This window comes from Propithecus coquereli, unplaced genomic scaffold, assembly GCF_000956105.1.
Source record: "Propithecus coquereli isolate 6110/MARCELLA unplaced genomic scaffold, Pcoq_1.0 Scaffold127, whole genome shotgun sequence".
Classification (NCBI taxonomy): Eukaryota; Metazoa; Chordata; class Mammalia; order Primates; family Indriidae; genus Propithecus; species Propithecus coquereli.
The window spans coordinates 1,842,984-1,861,820 of record NW_012136858.1 but is presented as its reverse complement, the minus strand read 5'-3'; the positions used below and the strand labels follow the sequence as shown (position 1 = coordinate 1,861,820).

Genomic DNA, 18,837 nt, shown 5'->3' with positions numbered 1-18,837 from the left:
CTATTGTCACGGAAGCAGTCTCCTAAGCTAGGTTTGCAGTGGCTTACCTACTAAATTAAGTTGTGATTTGTGGGTAAGAACTCAAGTATGGAAGTGCAGAGGCCTTTTCAGGCCAAATTTTAGTCTATCAACCCAATCTAGTTAGCAACCGACTTTGCATTTTTGCCTAAATTCACAGTGGAATAATCTGGGCCCTCTTCACTTCTTGCAGAGAACGTACAAACAGCTTCCTGAGCGCTCTCTCTGCCTTCTGCTCTTCCCTGGGCTTTGTCTCTGTACACACCTGCTTTACCACAGCTCTGACGATACTGCTCTTCCATGAAAAACTCTCTAACAAATATAGACCTGACCTGCTTTTCCAAATTAAAAGAGAATGTCTATGTAAAGCGCTCCCAGGTGACAGCTATTGTCATTAGAATTATCATTTTCCTCCCAATTTACCCCACTTTAAAACCCATGTGTTCCAATCAAACTAGGGGCCAGTGTGCTCCTGTATTTACCTTAACTCAGCCACAGGGCACTCACATCCACACCTTTACAGAGGCCCTTACCTCTACCTGGCTAGAAAAACTTTTCCCAGCTTGGAGCTAATGAACGTCCAGCCATCTTTCACACCATCTCCTTCACAAAGCCTCCCGGACCTTCCCTAACTGATGTGCTCTCCCTCTCCTTTGAACTCCAAGATGTTTTTGAGCCCTGTAGGCTATCCTGTGGTCCTATCTTGGGTAACAGGTGCGAGTGTGTATCTCTGGGACCAGGATTAGAGGAGAGGGCCTACAGAACCTGGCACATGTGCAGTAAGGGCTCAAATCTTGGGGGCAGCAGAGTCAAATCATTCTACATTTTCTGATCTATACTAAGAAGCTTACTTATGTGGAAATATAGTGAGGATGTCTAGCAATTTTCTAAAAATAAATGATTGGAGCCAACACATTAAATATGTTTAAATGGAAAACATTATTCTAATTAAATTATAGATATATGTATAGCACTTTTTCTAAAAATGAAGAAATCAGATTAACAATTTACTCTGCATCATTCGTACTTGCACCCTACATAAACTATTGCCTAGAGGTTAGCAGCGTTTATTCAGCACTCTGCAAAACTGATGTGTCTTCCCTAGGGCCTTAACCTTAAGTGCCCAAGAAACAGAAATTGTAGACGTTGCCGTTTAATATAGTGGAAATGCATAAAAAAAGACATAAGGACAAGTACCCAAAAACACATGTACTCAAGTGCAGCTAACATGGAACAATAAAATCTCAATTATCTGGGCATGGGCTGTGAAGAAACATTGCACAGATAAATAACAGTTCCGCACACTGTACTTTATCAACTGCCTGCATAGCAAAAGCAAATCCTAAAATTACACACCAATGTCACACTCAAGGCCTCGATTTAGAATTTAGTCATGTAGATTGACATTTTTCAAATCTGTTCACGAGAAAGGTGTTCTCATGAGGACACTTTCACACTGCGAATGCTGGACCCATCTCTTGAGGTGGAGGAGGGGTGCCTTTAACTGAGCCCAGTCCCCTTCCCTCCACCCTTGTGGTGTCCCAGGGAGCTTATTGAAAAGCAGCAATAGTGGGGCATGGGTGGGTCACAGCCCTCAGAGAAAAGTCAGGGAGGCAGAGTTGGGGGGAGAGGGGCTGGGGTTAGAATTTGAGAATCTCCATGAGCCAATATTATTTCCAAATAGCTCCTTGATGACATGGCATCTACGTCTCCCATGGCAGTATGCTTTAAGTACTTTTGCTTATTCATATTCCCATTGAACAAAATTCTTCTTCTTTAAATTATATCTACTAATTTCCCCTTACCTCATCCTCTGCCCTATGACCCAGGCCCAGGGCACTTTCTCACCCTGAGCCCCGTATCAGGAATATCAGAGATCCCCATCTCATCCCAGGAATATCCAAACTCTCCTGCAGTTTTCTTTATATGCCAAGTTTCATGGGCATAGGCACTACAGTGAGATGGGAAAAACAGATGCCCCAGTCTTCCCCAAAGCACCCTTTCCTGGGAAGAAGTCAGAATAGAAATTATATAGAGTGGGGCTTCCAGTTTGGCTAAGGAAACTAAGAGAAGTGTTCCAAAGGGTTCCTACCACAGCCAAGCAGCCATGCTCGGTCCTATCCACAAGGTGAGCTACTTGGAGACTACGAGGGGGTAGAACAAATTGCCCAGGGAGATTCCAAATGGAATGTGTCATGATAAAATAACTCCCCTTACCCTGACCTGTAATGAATGGAAGGGAACAAGGGAGCTGAAAGCAGACATGATCTTTTTCTTTTCCAATCTAGGGTAGGACTAGAGCAACGACCCCATTCCAGTCCCCCTCTTTTCCACCTCCTAAGGATAAATTGTGACCTTTCCATTTCATAGTTATATAACAAAGGTTAGTACTTCATTTGAAAGAGAGATTTCAGGACACCAGAGCAGCACTGTCCTCATACCACTTCTGGTTCCTAAGGCAGTGGGGTCAGTTTTATGGTATCAATTCCTGGCAAGGAGCCCATGGTGATGTTCCCACACTTGTCTCTACTGTGCTCCTGACAACAGACACTCTTACTCCACGCCTGTGCGAGCCTTAGCTCTGCTTCTCATCCTGATGCCACGGCTTCTTGCCGACTCACCCATGCACATTTCTGGTAATATCTGCCAGCTAGCATATTAAAAAAGCATGGGATTTGGCCACCACTGATGGCTCAGAATAAAAGGATGCTCTTTCAGTCTTTTCTTAACACAGCAGCCAGAGTGGTCCTGATAAAATGTAAGTGTCCACTCACTGACTCACAGGCTTTTGCTTCTGCTTCTCTGAGAACACCGTCTCACCCAGCCATGCCCTTCATAAGGGACCCATGTCTCTCCTTCCCTTTATGGCAAAACTCTTGAGAGATCTGCCTCTACCTCCAGTCCCTCTCCTTTAGTTTTTTCTTGAACTGACTCCATCAGCTTTTTGCCCCACCACTCCACTAACGACACGGTTTCTAAGACCATTCCCAGTAACTTCTACACTATAAATCCAATGGTCACGTCCTCAACTAACTTGACCTAATAGCGGCATTTGACACAGACCATCTGTGAGGCCCCTTTCCAGTTGGCTTCCAGAAAACCACAATTGCACAGTTTTCTTCCTACTTTCTGTACATTCCTCTCAGGTTCCTTTGCTACTTCGTACTCAACCCTCCAACTTCTAAATGCAAGTGTGCCCAGGACTCAGCTCTCGGACCCTTCAGTCTTCTGTCTACACTCACTTATCCAGCCTCTTGGCTTCGAATACATACTATTCATGTGCTGATGACTCTCAAATTTACACCTGCCCCTCACACCTCCCCTCCCAGGTCCTCTTGGATGTCTGATGGGTATCTCCAGTGACAGGTCCAAATCTGAGCTCCTGAAGTTCCCCTCTAAAACCTCCTCTCCCATACTCTTCCCCAACTCAGTTAAAGGCAACTCTATTCTGCCAGTTATTCAGGTCACAAATGTTCAAGTCATCTTTGACTCTTTCTCTTACATCCCATTGCCAACCCACTGAAAAGTCTCAGATCTACCTTTTAAGAATATCCAGAGTTCATACACTTCTCACCGCTTCACTGCTGCCCCCATATCCAAGCCACCACCATCAGCTGCCTGGACTGTGGCAACAGTCTCCTGTCTCTGCTTTAAGTCTCATCCCTTTCATTCCCCAGCTGCAGGGGGATCTTGTTGAAACCTAAGTCAGATGCCACTCCTCTGCTCCAGACCCTCAAATGACTTCTCAGAGTAAAAAGCCAAAGCCCTTAGCAGGACCTCTCAGGACCCCCATGCTCTGGTCCCCACGACCTCTCTGACCTTGTCTCCTGCTGCTCTGCCTCTTCTCACTCCCCTGGTGCTGTGCTGCCTCCTTGTTGTTCCTTGTGTGTTCCAGTTCATTCCTGCCATAGGGCCTTTCCTAGAATGTTCTTCCTTCAGATATTTAAAGCTATATCTCTTCCTTCAGGTCTTTTCTCAAATCTCTCCTTCTCAGTAAGGTGTTCCCATGGCCACTCTATCTATACTTCACCTCCACACTCCACATCCCCTCTCCCCACTCTATTCATCCTTTTTTATTGCCATCTGACATAGTTTGTTTATTTAACTTATTTGTTGTCTTCTTCTCTGCAAACGTATTTGTTATCTTTCTCTGCAAGCTCTATAGGAGGAAATATTTTTGTCTTTTCTGTTCACTGTTTTATCTCCAGTGCTTACAACAGTGCTGTATACAACAGGTGCTCAATAAATACATGTTGCATGAATGAATGAATAAATAAATTTCCACTCTGCTGATGCCAAATGTATGTCAGATATACAAGGGCTGTCTGGAAAGTAGCCAGCCATTGTTAATGTAACAAGAACATAGTCCATGGCTGGATACTTTCCAGACAGCCCTCGTATATCCACTTTTGACACATCATAAGGTTTAATTCTGGATTCAAAACTGAGGGCCAGAGGAGAATTTGCGACGACCACCAGAGGTTGTTTCTCAGATGAAAGACGCTTTGAAGGTAGGAATCTTAATTTCGGGAGGCAGAGGAGCTTAGTCTAACTAAAGATCCATCACAGGTAACTTTTATGGTCATGCCTATCGTCACTAACCGCTTCCCTTGAAACGTCCTGCCTCTACTCTTTTGAACCTCTACCTAATTGGCTTCCTATTTTGCTCATCAAAACAAGAGTCAGAATCACAGCCTTATTGTGCCAATAATTACCATAGTTGACTTAACTTTTCATTTTCATGTACATCTGGAAGTCTTTCTTTGTTTTTTTGGTTTTTGTACTCTATGTGTCTGACAGACTGTCAGACTCCTGAAACTAAGGGCCTCCACTTTTAATCAGATCTTTTATATCAGAACAGGAAGTACCCAAGGATTGGGCCTTTTTGTTTTTTTCTTGATGTAAATATTAAAACTAACAAAGGCAATCCTTACTAATGGTATAATAGGTAAAATAAGCATGTAATGTGTCACACCTCTTCCTATGCTTTGCAGGAAATTTTTCCAGCTATAATCGTTTCTAGAATATAATATGCTCAAAAAAGATTTTCCTCAGCTGTCTCTGGAAATGTATCAATGAAAATTATATCACCAGGCCTGTCTTCTGTGCCCCTTAGACTAAGGAAAAGAGACAGGACCAAAGTGACACAAAAATAAAGTTGATGTCAGCAAGCGGTAAAAGCCTACATTACAGGGAAATATATGGCAATTTTCCCAGTTGTTTTGATTTCCATTATTATCTATAACAAGTAAGTGTCCCTACATAAAGGTTATCCCTGAAAAACATCAGAGTAAAGAATTTAAGTAAATTAAGGAGGGTGACTTCACATCCAGACTATAACAGCCTTCTATCGGATAATCAATGACAGCATGCCCTAATGGAGTCCGTGTGCTTTTGTTTTTCCCCCACAAAGAAATACTGAACAGATGTCAATATAGGATCGAGGGAAAGCATTTAATTATTACTATTCACTTTAGGAGTAAAGGACATGTGGTTTAGTTAATGAATTTTGCTTAAGGAACAAAAATAGAAAGCTCTCCTTGCAAGGGAGTACCAATTGGGTGTGAGGGATCATAAATGCCAAGACAGGTCAGAGCAGAAGCAGCCAGGAAACAATTAAAGGGACAAATGCATTTCCTTGGCTACATTTGCATCTTTGATTCTAATCTCTCTTATATTTCCTGATGTGTCCCACTAATCTGGACCAGTTATGAATGTAAAAATTTTATAGTGCTGTGGCTATTCACTCTGAAACAGGCGAACATTTCAGGGATGTTTATGGGGTAACCACAACAGGCCCTGGAATGGGCCAGCAGTTCCTGCCTATGATGTCAACTCTACTTCATGAAACAAGGATGCTTCACGCCGGCCTAGCCAGCATTCAGTTATGACTGCAGTTGAAGAGCAACCTTTCACCGAATTACATTTCCTGGCTCTGTGATGGATCATTAATCACTCCAATAACACGAAACCCAATCCCTGCCTATAATATGGAGTTAGGAATGATCTCAGGCTATTCTCGTCTGTCATGATGAACACACACTGATAGATTGCTCTCCACAGCTCCAAAAACCACTCGGGAAGAAAGGATGCTGTTCACTATGTGTTACAAAAGAAGATTCTTCAAATAATAGTTTCAGACTCTATTTTGGTATGCATTTTTGATAGTTCAAACATTAACAGTTTGGGGGAGCTGGAATGGTTAAAGCTTTTTAAAAAGTTTCAGTCTGAGATTGACATTGATTCATGTTCTCCAAATAGAAGAGAATCTTTTAAGTTCATCAATCAGAACCACCAGGCCCTCATGGAATACCATGCTTGAGTAATCAGCCTATGTGTGGAGAGGGTGTTTCATGGGGGTTTGAAGGTAGAGGACAGAGTTCTGTAAGAAGATAGATTATTCCAGAGAACTAATCACTGGGGATTTCACAGGTTGAGGCAAATACATATTATGCTCACAATGAGGAATTATATAAGACTTACATTTATGAGCCTTCAGTCCTTCAAAGGAAACTGGTCCGATTTCATAATACTCATATTCCCAGGTGTAATCAGAATTAGATGCAGATTGCTGGGAGGTTCTGTTAGAAATTAACCTCTGGGAAGACATCTCCACCCTGTACAAAGGGAGAAAGGCAAGTGCAGAACCTGTTAATTCATCCACAACTGCACAGATACCCTAATCACTCCTGACCACACTCGGGAGTTCAGTGGCAAAGGCCTCAAGGAGGTCCCACCCACCGGGCCAGGGAGAGGTTCTCACCAGCAGCCCACACCTCATACCACATGGCCAATATTTCCTCTTGTCTCTCCACTAGACTGGAATGTAGTTGAAGTCAGACGCCGTATATTTTTTTGTTAACTTAACCCAATGCCTGGCATATAACCAACTTCCAATAACTGATAAAGGAAAGAAGGGAAGGAGGGAGAGAGTACATCAAAATCTCTGAGCTTACAACTTCAGCCTCACCACCTATACCTGCATGAGTACGTCAAGAGCCTACAGAAAATAAATGCAATAGTACCAGGAATGAACCAGCTCAGTATGTGTCACTGTGCACCTACTATGCAGCCATGAAGACGAGCAACCCAAGTGTGATGACAAAAGCGAAGTGGACAAGAAAAGCTGCATGATGGGAAAAGACCCTCAACAGAAGTCCACAATTTACCCACTGCTTGCTCCTAAAATTTGTCATATTGTCAGGGTTTCCCAAATAGCTTCTTTGTTAACTGTGACTACTTTAGACTAGAACATTCTGACTGCTTTGGGAGAAGATGCTGCACTGTGCAGCACAGATGCCAAAGGTGATGAGTCAGCGCAGCCTGTGTCGGTTACTGAATTTCGGCATCTGCTGTGCGGAGGGCGCTGCACTCCGTGGTTGTGCAGACAGACACAGATCGGCACCCCACGGGCCTTCCCTTATCGTGGAGAAAGGGAGACAAATTGACAAATAACAATAATAGAAGGAGAAATCTAATGAAATCTCAGCTGAAACCGAGATTAGCTGAGCAGGCACTACCACTGGGCCCCCAGGAGCTCTCTGAAGTTCCCTCTCCCTCACCCACCACAGCAGAATCACTCAGCACCTCCTCTAGGGCACAACCCTCAGGGGAGCTGAGGGAAAATCACCCGCCACCCTTCCGCCCCAAGGCATGAGTCTCACCTTTCCTTCCTCCCCAACCCCAGACACAGACCCAATTGAAAGGGACACCAACCCCATGTCATCATACTGTTCAAATGACAGGTTCCTCTGACCCAGAGATGTGTGTCAGTGTCAGGAACTGGGATGTGACGCTGAGGGCCCAGCCAGACAAGTCTTCTTATTTTCAAAGCTAGAAAAGAATGCGCTAATTCTCATTTGGGAAAGAAAGCTACACAAATCATAAGAAAAGCTGACCTTTACTTTGAGTAAGCATTCAATTACCTTTCTAATGCCAGCATAAAAAATAATAAAACCATTACCACAGTGTCATCTCTGGCCTTTTTATCATTTGAACAAGAGATTATTTCCCTCAATGATGAAATAAATTTCCTCGGGAAATGAAAATTAACAACTCAAACCTAAGAAGCATTAGCCTCATTTATGGGCACTTACGAGAGAGAAAGAGAGGAGTAGCTTTTCAGTTGCAGGGTACAGAGATAAATGGTAGACTAGGATAAATATAGTTTCCATTTGAGAATGTTAAGAATTTCATATCACACAGGAAAAGGCACTGCATTTGAAGTTGGAAGACCAGTGTCTTAATCTCTGTTCTTCTTCCATCTGTGATATTGGCAGGCAAGACATCTCTCTCCCAGCCACATTTCCCATCTACAAAACTGATCATCATGACTGCCTGAGAACACTGTTGTCAGGAAAGAGTTCTGGCTTTGGCCACTAAGGAACCCCCTCGTCACCCACCTGGCCCACTTCTCGGGCTTCCTAACTGGTTTTTCTACTTTCACTCTTATTAATCCCTGGGATCCATTCTCAACTCATCAGCCAGTGATCTTTCAAAAAGACAAATTGCACTTGTCCCTCCTTTGCTTAACACTTTTAATGGTCTCCCACTGCCATAAGGACAAAGCCGAAATCCTTAAAATGTCCCCCAAGGTCATGACTTGGGCCCCACTGTCTCCTCTTATTTGAGCCGTTCTGCCTCATACCCCATCAAACCGTAACACATTTATTGCATTTCCTCGAGTATTTTGTGCTCTCTGCCACCAGCATGCAGGCTGCTCCCTCTGGCATGAGTGTCTTCCTACCACCCCTCCTAACCCCACCCCTGCCCTCCATCCTCTCATCTAGACCAGCGGCCAGCAAACCCGGCCCGCCACCTGTGCGTTTCTACAGCCTGCAAGGGAAAACTGTTTTCTCCATTTTGAAATGGTTGAAAAAAAATCAAAAGGATAATAATATTTTATGACATAAGAAAAGTATATGAAGCCACAAAAAAAAATGAAATCCTGCCATTTGCAACCACATGGATGGAACTGGAGAACATTATGTTAAGCAAAATAAGTCAAGCACAGAAAGACAAATATCACTTATTCTCACTCATATGTGGGAGCTAAATATTAAAAACAATTGCTCTCATGAAGAGAGAGAGTAGAATGACAGTTACCAGAGGCTGGGAAGAGTAGTGGGAGGTGGGGAGGGGATAAAGTAGGGATGGTTAATGGGTACAAAAATATAGTTAGATCAAATAAACAATATTTCATAGCACAACAAAGTGACAATAATTAACAATAAGTTAGGATATAGTTTAAAATAACTAAAAGAGTAGAATTGGAATGTTCCCAACACAAAGAAATTTTAAATCCCAAGGTGATGTATACTCTAATTACCCAGATTTGATTAATTCACATTGTATGCCTGTGCCAAAACATCAATGTACCCTATAAAGATATACAACTATTATGTACCCATAATTAAAAATAAAAAACTTGTAAAAAAGGTAATTATAGTAAATTTAACTATCAGTGTCCATAAATAAAGTTTGATTGAAACGCAGCCATCCACTTGTTTTTGTATGTGCTATGGCTTCTGTGAATTACACTGGCAGAGTTGAGTGGCGGTGACAGAGATGGTATGGCCCCCAAAGCCTAAAATATCTACTTTCTGGTCTTTTACAGAAAAAGTTTCTCAACCTCTGCTCTAGAGCCATGAAAAAAGAATGATCTGAGCTTCCGTCTTCCCACTAGGAAAATGACGATGCTAACAGTACCTACTCCATGGAGCTGCCATACAGACTGCATGTGATGTTGCATGAAAAGTGAGTAGCCAAGACCCCAGTTAAGATCGATAAATAGTAGTCAGTGCTATTATTATTAGCTAAGAAATGCTCACCTGGACAGAAAAGCCTAGATTTGTTTTTCAGACACCACTGACTCTGCAGTCAGCCAATTCCTATCCAATTTACCTTGTGGTCAATCGACCTCTGTATACTAGATAAATAAATAAGATCATATAATAGAAAACAAATAACTCAAAAGGCATTCATTTAGATTGATTAAAAGTCATAATGATCAACATTTATATCTTTGGGATTCATGCTGTTCTACCAACTCAAAAATAGGATAATAATTTTGGGGTTTTTTTTTAGGAAAATAAGATGAAATCTGGTTTGATCATATCATTTTTATGGGAAATCAACATCACAGCCAATGTAATAAGCAGAGCAGAGGGAGGCACTAGGCTTCATGTAGGACAGAAAAATAATGAAAAGTATGTAAACCAATGAAGAAAATAAAGATGGAGAATGTTGTCAGTTCTCTCTCTAAGCAGCATCCCCAGACCTGAGAACTGCTCTCCTGCAGCCACGTCGGCACACAGTGGTGACCCCGTCTGTGGCTGCCAAGGCCCACGGGACCAGCAGGTCTCCCTGCTGCTCTCTCAGGTCAGAAAGCGACAGCAACACCACCTCCCGGGGCTGATCAGGAACGAGTGAATAAAATATTTCTATGGAAGTGTCAGCTGTCAGGAAATCTCATCCTCGTACCTACCACAGAGACAGTATCTATTCACGCCTTCCTTTTCTTTCCCTCACACTGGTCCCTTTCATCTAAGTGAACTACTCAGGGATAGGTGACCAAAGGGCAGTGCCAGAGGTAACACGCAGGTTACATGTGCAAAGGTCCTGAAAGCGGAAAGGCCGTGCTGAGAAAGGAGCACAGCTCTGACAGATACCTGGACACGAGGCTGAATGAGTGCCAGAGCTGGCCCTCCCAGGCTCTCCGGGATGCAGGATGACAAGCGACACCAGCTCCCCTCAAGCAGCCACCCCTTTGGTAGCCTTCGCATAAATGGAGGGGGTTTGTCTCCACTGGCTATTTCCTCAGTCCTTGACTCCCAGGGATAGTTTTGGAGGACAGAACCCCTGCCCTCTGCTTTGAAGCGGTCAGCTGGTGCCCTTGAAAAAGTCCACGAGGCAATATTTTTTCACCCACGTCTCAAATTAATCAGCTTACACCATGAGATGCAGAAAGACAGACAATAGGCAACAGAAAGCTGTGCTAAGGCAATATTTTGTATAATCCCCATGATTGAAGCCCAAGGTCAACTCTGAGCTTTGCCAAAACACAAGCTAGAACTGTTTCATCATTGGGAAACTACCAGCACCTCTAGGCAGCAGCCCCCAGAGCCGATATTCCTGCCACAGTGAGGCCGCAGGGCCATCCGTGCAGCGAGGGAGAGGCAGGCTGGCGCCAGGCTCGCTCACGGGTCTGACAAGCCGGCAGCTGCTCTCTCTTGAACACAACAAACGGGAAAGGGCAGCTCCACAGGCAGCTGCCTTCTGGGCCTCTGCTACTTCTGAGCACCACCTCCCCCGCCCACATTTCCCGAATGTCAGATTTCTTCATAATATTAGAGTCATTAAATATAACTTCTCTGACAGGAAACATGTCCTAAACAAGCTTCCGGGAGCAGCAGAGAGAGAGAAATTGCTCTTTTGAGCAGATGAAAGCACCACTGCCAACAAAAGCAAAAATAAAAATTACGACTGCACCTCAAAGCTATCACTAAAGGGAAGTTTACCTTTTCCAGGTGTGCACAGGGGAGTGTGGGCCAGGCCAGGCTATTGGAGGGGAACTGCAAATCCAAACAGAGGAACTGTGATTAGCAGGCCCCAGACACCTTTCACTAAACCGTCACCCCTTCTCCCACCCACATTCCCATCACTTTCATCCCTTCTTCAGACTATCCAGCTTTCCCTCCTCCAACCCTGGTTCCCACATCACTCCTGGGTGCTCTCTTTTCCTTCTTAAAAACAGATCAAACAATTCTCCCCCGAATTTGGGGAGAGGTACCCCAGCATAGAACTTCCTAAGGAGTGAATTAAGGCTTTTCGTCAATATCCTTGATAGGTCATGATGGTACACGTGCTAAGGGGGCTGTTTCCTGGGAGTTGGACGACCTTTATTTCCACGTTACGGGCTAAGCATCAGCAGATGAGTTTCTAAAGTGACCACCAACTCAGGCACAGGACTAGCACATTAAGGAGGGATCCAAAAGAGGCCCAGAAACCTGAAAAATGAGTGCACGTGCTCACACACACACACACAGAGCACACAACTGACAGTGCAGCCAGAAAGGTGCTCCAAGAAGCTGCCAGCCAATGCCACAGATCCAAAGACCCACAGTGACCAGCTTGTACAGAGGGAGACATAATGGTCCATTCAGATTTGAGATCAAAATTCCCAATTGCAATCATTCTATCTCCTTTGTCTTCAATCCTCAGACTCAAAAAGTAGGCATGCCACCCAGGACCAACCTCTGTTCTGGCCTGGACCATAAACATCTCATTAGTTACCTGTTCCTAGCTTTTTCTTCCTTCTGTTCCCAGGAACAATTGCCCCCAGCACAACACAGAGAAGTCACCCTCTTTACTCACCATCCTCTCCCTCTTCCAGCAAAGACACCTGAGAAACCAAAGGTAAAGGCCAGCTGTGCTGCATCCTTCCTCTACCAGCTGGTGTCACAAAGGGACAAGCAGTTTGGACTCATAAATCCACCTCCTCTAGTTATGCCCTCGGTACCTATACAGTAGTAAATAGACTAGGAAGTGATTTTTAAAGTTAGTGTTCCCTGGCTCTGTAGGACTCTACAACTCAGTCCAGAAAATATTAATTGCATGAACTATTAGGTGCTGGGGGGACAGTGACTGTCTTTGAGCCTTTGGGGATTTTTTGGAGATGGTAATAGCTCTTTGTAATACACCACAGTGAAGCCTACAATAGCACTGCACAAACCAATCCTCCCTTGGCCTTCTCTTCATCTGGCCTCTTTTTCCGTAAGCACCATCAGGGCAGGGGCCTCCTCTGCTTCGCTCACTGATGGATTTCCAGCAACTCGCATGCTATGGGCTAAATGTTGGTACCTTCCTCCCCCAAATTCATATGTCAGAACCTAATACCCAAGGTGATAGTATTAAGAGATGGAGCCCTTTGGAGGTGATTAGGTCATGAGGGCTCAACCCTGTACAAGTGATTATTGCCCTTCTAAAAGAGTTTCTAGTGAGTTTCCTTGCCCACTTCTGCCATGTGAGGACACAGCAACAAAGTGCCATCTATGAAGCAGACAGCACTCACCAGACACCAAATCTGCTGGTAGCTGGACTTTGAACTTCCCAACCTCTGAACTATGAGCAATACATTTCTGTTGTTTATAAGCCACCCAGTCTAAGCTATTTTGTTACAGCAGCAGGAATAGACTAAGATACCACATAAGACCTGGCTCATAAGAAGACATGCAATACATGCTTCTTGAATCTGCTTCCCATGATGTCAAGAAGCCATAGAATTATCTTATTTCACTCTCCTTCTCAACCCAGAACCTGAAAGCAAAGGTCTCCCATTCTAACAGAGACTTCAGGTGGACACCGAGAAGAATGTCATGCCAACACAGGGAAAAAACACCCCAGAAAGAAGCTCTAGAACTTCCACCTGGGGAGAATTTCCTGAGAAGGCATGAGCATATATCCCTGAAGTACAGTTGCATCTCAGCCCCGAGCTCTGCAGATTCAGAGAGCTGGATTTTCATTCTTCCGGGGTGAGCAGGCCCTTATGGACTGAGTCATGCTGACCAGCCACAGGAGAAAGATTTATAACCAGTGCACTCATTTGTTGAATTACAATAAGGAATAAAATGGCCAAGCAGACAGAAAACATGTTTTACAAGGTCTGGGAAACAAAAGTTAAGATCAGATGATGAGGTACCTAGAATAGTCAAATACCTAGAGACAGAAAGTAGAATGGTGGTTATCAGAAGCTGGAGGTTGGAGTAAGTGGGAAGTTATTGTTTAATGGGTACAGACTTTCAGTTTGGGATACTGAAAAACTTCTGGGGATGGACAGTTGTAATCGCTGCACAACAATGTACACTCAAAAATGGTAAATGTTATGTTGTGACTAGTTTAACAAAATATAAAAAGGTTCTAAAAATTGTTTTAAAAAATTAAAAATAATAAAAAGCAGTGCTTCCTAATCAAAGCACTTGAGGGAAGGGTAACTGAGAGCTCTCTGAAGAAAAAGAGGATTAAAAATGGTGCTGAGACATCCAGGCACCCCTCCCTGTGCAGGTCCTTTCTCCCTGACCAAGCTGCAAGAATCCAGCTTTGCTCTTTTCAAGAACCCTGTGGGGATCCCTTTTCAAGTAAAAGGAACACTGGCCATAGGCTGCAAGGAAACACCCTTCTCACCCTAGGGCAAATCACAGACGGCTAGGAGAATACGCCAGCCCAGCAGCCTCTCACCCTGACTGGTCCTGGAAACACACTACTTTTCATTAACTTCACCTTCTGTTGTCCCTGTCATTAGCCCACTTCATTTCAGGAGAAGTCCATTACAAGTTACCATTCCAAAGCTTTCAGGTCCTCCTCAGGGATTACATTTAAAGTTAGTGGTTTCCCGATGACAAAGAGGGAGCACCTTAATCTTATTAAACCGGCGCCAATCTCTGGGGAAAGTTTTCTGGAGACCAGCTGGATTTCAGGGACCTGGGAAACAGGGTTGTCAACATTTTTATTTTACCAAGTAAGGAAAATTTTTAACAACTATCATTAACAATTATTTTGTAGACAAAAAGTTATCTTAAGCACCCTCCAAGTGGGGAAGATATAATTTCACAATATAGAACCTTTGCAAGAGAGGAGAGCTAGCAGGTGACATGAGTATTTTCACAGCAAGCAGACACTTCCATGGGGACTCCCATTACAGCGCCTCTGTCCATGGCACTCACAGGAGAGCTACCCGCCTGGCTGAGATACCCACCCACTCTAAAAACAAAGGAAAAGGACTGAAAGGGAAGCTGTGAAATTTCGTCCAGATCTATGATTCTGTAACTTAATAAAATACCAGTTGCTTTCTACTTGCATCACAAACTCTACCATGTATATCTATTTGTAAAAATTATGGGTGTGTGTGTGTGTGTGTGCGTGTGTGTATGCACACAAGTGTCCCTTGGTATCCACAGGGGATTGGTTTCAGGCCCCCTCACAAATACCAAAACCCATGGCTGCTCAAGTCCCTGATATAAAATGGCTCTGTATTTGGATATAATCCTATGCATATCCTCCTGTATAATTTAAATAATTTCTAAATTATTATAATACCTAATACAATGTACATGCTATGTAAATAGTTGTTATACTGCATTGCTTAGGGAATGATGACCAAAAAAGTCTGTAGGTGTTCACTAAAGACACAACTATCTTTTTTTTTTCAAATATTTTCTATCCACGGTTGGTTGAATCTACAGATGTGGAACTCACAGATACAGAGCACCAACTGTTTTATCGTATGGATATAGCTCTGTTATAGGCTGAATTGTGTCCCCAACCTCAAATTCACATGTTGAAGCCCTAACCCCCAGTACCTCAGAACGTGCCTGTATCTGGAGATAGGGCCTTTAAAGAGGTGATCAAGTTAAATGGAGGCTCTAATGCAATCTGATGGGTGTCTCTATAAGAAGAGGAGATTAGGACACAGGGACAGAGGCACCAGGGCGCACATACACAGGGAGACAACCATGTAAAGAGGCAGCGAGAGGGCAGCCAGCTGCAAGCCTACGGCCCTTAGAGAAAACCCACCCTGCCGGCACCTTGGTCTTGGACTTCCAGTCCCCAGAACTGTAAGAAAATATATTTCTGTTTTTTAAGCCACCAGTCTGTGGTATTTTTGTTATGGCAGCCCTAGCAAACTAATGTAGCAGTGAAATTAATTTTGGGAAAACAATGTTCTCTTTGATGAGTTAACTGAACTGTCCTAGAAAGTCCATTAAAATGACTTACTTTATACCATTCTTACTGTAACTAGAAAACAAATATAGTGTTGAAAAGAAAACCTTTGCAAAATAAATACATTCATTAAGTTCTCGTAAACATACCCTTCGAGGAGAAAAAACACTCATTCTGAACATGCTAAAACTAGTATAAGTCAATTCAGATCAACAAGGATATTTTAAACATTATGAGCTAAACTATGAAAAATTTAGTGGAGGTCAAAAAGTCAAGACCTGTACCCTCAAAGAATTCAGCCTCGTATTTGGAACCACCCTCTCTCCCCCGTTGAGCTTCATGCTCTCGAATACACACATGTACACACACACAGAGGTCAAGGGGCAACACAAAACCCTGATGACACAGACAGCAGGTGCAACAGTGGCATTCAGAAAGGGAGGGCTCATTACAGCACAGGAATCTGGTCCTCTGAGCCTGTGCCCACTCTATTCTGCCTGTCCCACCAGATTTTATCTCCCTCCTCTCTGATTCCCGCCTGCCTTTTAGGGTAGGGCTCAGTCACCACCTCCATGAAGTCCTGTCCAATTATTTCAGCCCGTAAGGATCCTTCTCTTCTCTCAAATCCCATTACTTGGAATACGTTGATCTTTCATTTTAATAACAGGAGAATATAAATCGGACTCTCTAGAAATGAGACTTTGCCCCTCCCCGAACCCTTGCACTCATTTACATAGCTGCTATTCCAAAACATCATGGCTAGGTGAATTAAAACTTTAAAGTTTTTAAACTTTAAAATTAGACCATTTTAATAGCAGTAGGAAATCAACCACGCTTTAAGTTTTAATTAGTGGAGTTTTTGAAACCCTGGGCACCGTAAGATTAAGTAGAGTGCAAACAGTCATATCTTAAATCACTTTGAGGATGACTTGCCAAATAAGACTACTTTGTATTTTTTGCTCGTGGTATCGGTCTCCAAGCAGCACGTACTGCTCATTATGGCCCGAGCTGAATCATTCTTTTGACAAACAAGTGAAAAGGAGAGGGATCAGGTGTTTCTGTCTCTGTTCCACAGAAAATAAAATGTAAAGTAAAGCAGTGTATACACTGCTGGTGGGACTGCAAACTAGTACATCCTCTGTGGAAAGCAATATGGAGATACCTCAAAAAGATACAAGTAGAACTACCATTTGATCCAGCAATCCCATTACTGGGCATCTACCCAAAAGAAAAAAAAGACATTCTATAAAAAAGACATCTGCACTGGAATGTTTATAGCAGCACAATTTGCAATTGCAAAGATGTGGAAACCACCCAAGTGCCCATCGATACATGAGTGAATTAATAAAATGTGGTATATGTATACCATGGAGTTCTACTCGGCCACAAAAACAATGGTGATCTAGGACCTCTTGTATTATCCTGGGTAGAGCTGGAGCCCATTCTACTAAGTGAAGTATCACAAGAATGGAAAAACAAGCACCATATGTACTCACCATAAAATTGGTATTAACTGACTTAACTCATCAACACTTATGTGCATATATAATAATAACAGTCATCAGGTGTTGGGCAGGTGGGAAGGGGAGGAGGGGTTGGGTATATTCGCACCTAATGGATGCAGTGCACACTGTCTGGGGGATGGACACCCTTGAAGCTTTGACTCGGGCGGGGCAAAGACAATATATGTAACCTAAACATTTGTACCCCTGTAATATGCTGAAATAAAAAAAAAATTTAAAAAAATAAACAAATAAAAATAAAGCAGTGTTTTATGTAAGAGCTTGAGACAGAGCAGCAGAAAAGGTGAGCTTTCTAATGACCCTCTTATCCTGCTAGGTCTGGGATTCTTAAACTAGATGTGTGTCTTGTCTAGTCTTGCCACTGACCTCACTCACTGCCACCTTAGCATAATAAACCAGGGCTCAGGGAGCAAGGGGAGCATGGGCTCCAGGTACCCCCCGGCCACCTCATCTTGCAGGGAGGTGCCTGGCCAGATGAGAGGGGACTTATAAAGTGAGCGGATAAAAGTAGGGTCCCTCACCTTGCCTAGGTCGGAAGATGCCAAATAGCCCCCAGAGTCTCAGGACATACCTCGTTCATCTTCCTGGAGCATCAACTTTACAAGACTTGAAGGACTATTTTTTATATTCAAGAAGTACAATTTCACTACAGAGTAAACTGCAAGTATCAAATAAATGTTTAAACATGTACTTGCTTCTGTCACCCTTGGCCTCTGCTTCAGACTCCCAAAAATATGGGTTAACTCTCCTCTTCCAAGGGGATAATTTAGTAGAAATTTTAAAGCACTGGTAGGAATAGGATGCAGGTTTACATGATAGTTTCCAGATCTTCATCTTAAATTTCTGTTTCTTTCCCTTCTTTTTCCACACAAGATAGAATTATATTTTCTGGAACAATCTGCACAAAGGTGTGTAGAAAGACAGGAAATGTTTACAACCACATCCCCTCACGCATCTCCTGATTTTTCTTTCTTGATCCACAGGCAACTTCAGAGCCAGCCCATAGGCAGCACCTCCCTCAACCTGCCCCGTTTTCGCACAATGGCTGTTTTTGCTATTACTGTGCTATTATGCACAAGAAAAACAAATGCACCTAGTTTTGAAGCTTACAAACTATTCTCACTTGGAGGGTTATGAAAGTTTACTAATGTTCTCCAGTCAGGCAAAAATTACACAGGTCTCAATAACAGAAACATGAGCAACAATTAATCCCAGATTTTAACATCCATCATTTTGGCATCTCATAAAGAGATTCTCATCTTATGCTTTTTTAGTTCACACCTCAGCAATTCTATAATGGATGCAAGAATCGTGTTCACAAGGAAAGAGAAGCAAAAATGCGCATCGTCCCCTCTTTCCAATAGGACTAAGCACTTCTCACACTCCAGTGCAAAAAAAATCACTTTGTGTCCTGACATAATCCCAAAATAACATCATCATCTAGTCTGGAAGTTGGTCCTGCAAATAATAAAATCTCAAATATATCCCATTCCCTAACAAAAAATCATTTTTCCCTTGATTATTTACTACACTGATGTCAGAAAATAAGTCACAACTTTTGAGAATAGGATAATCATGT

At 43.0% G+C, this 18,837-nt stretch overlaps 1 protein-coding gene across 3 annotated transcripts in view; it reads right to left on the bottom strand.

Annotated features, from left to right (window-relative positions):
* Positions 1–18,837, bottom strand: part of MRAP2 (melanocortin 2 receptor accessory protein 2) — a 37,509-nt gene that overhangs the window by 13,112 nt on the left and 5,560 nt on the right. For 2 of the 3 annotated variants that reach the window (XM_012638206.1, XM_012638205.1), the window contains exon 2: positions 6,502–6,635. In XM_012638206.1, coding sequence (XP_012493660.1) covers positions 6,502–6,628 — 127 coding nt within the window. In that variant the 5' untranslated portion in view covers positions 6,629–6,635. Of the gene's footprint in view, positions 1–6,501; positions 6,636–6,755; positions 6,812–18,837 lie in introns of those variants that run through there. The other variant, XM_012638204.1, reaches the window with a different exon arrangement.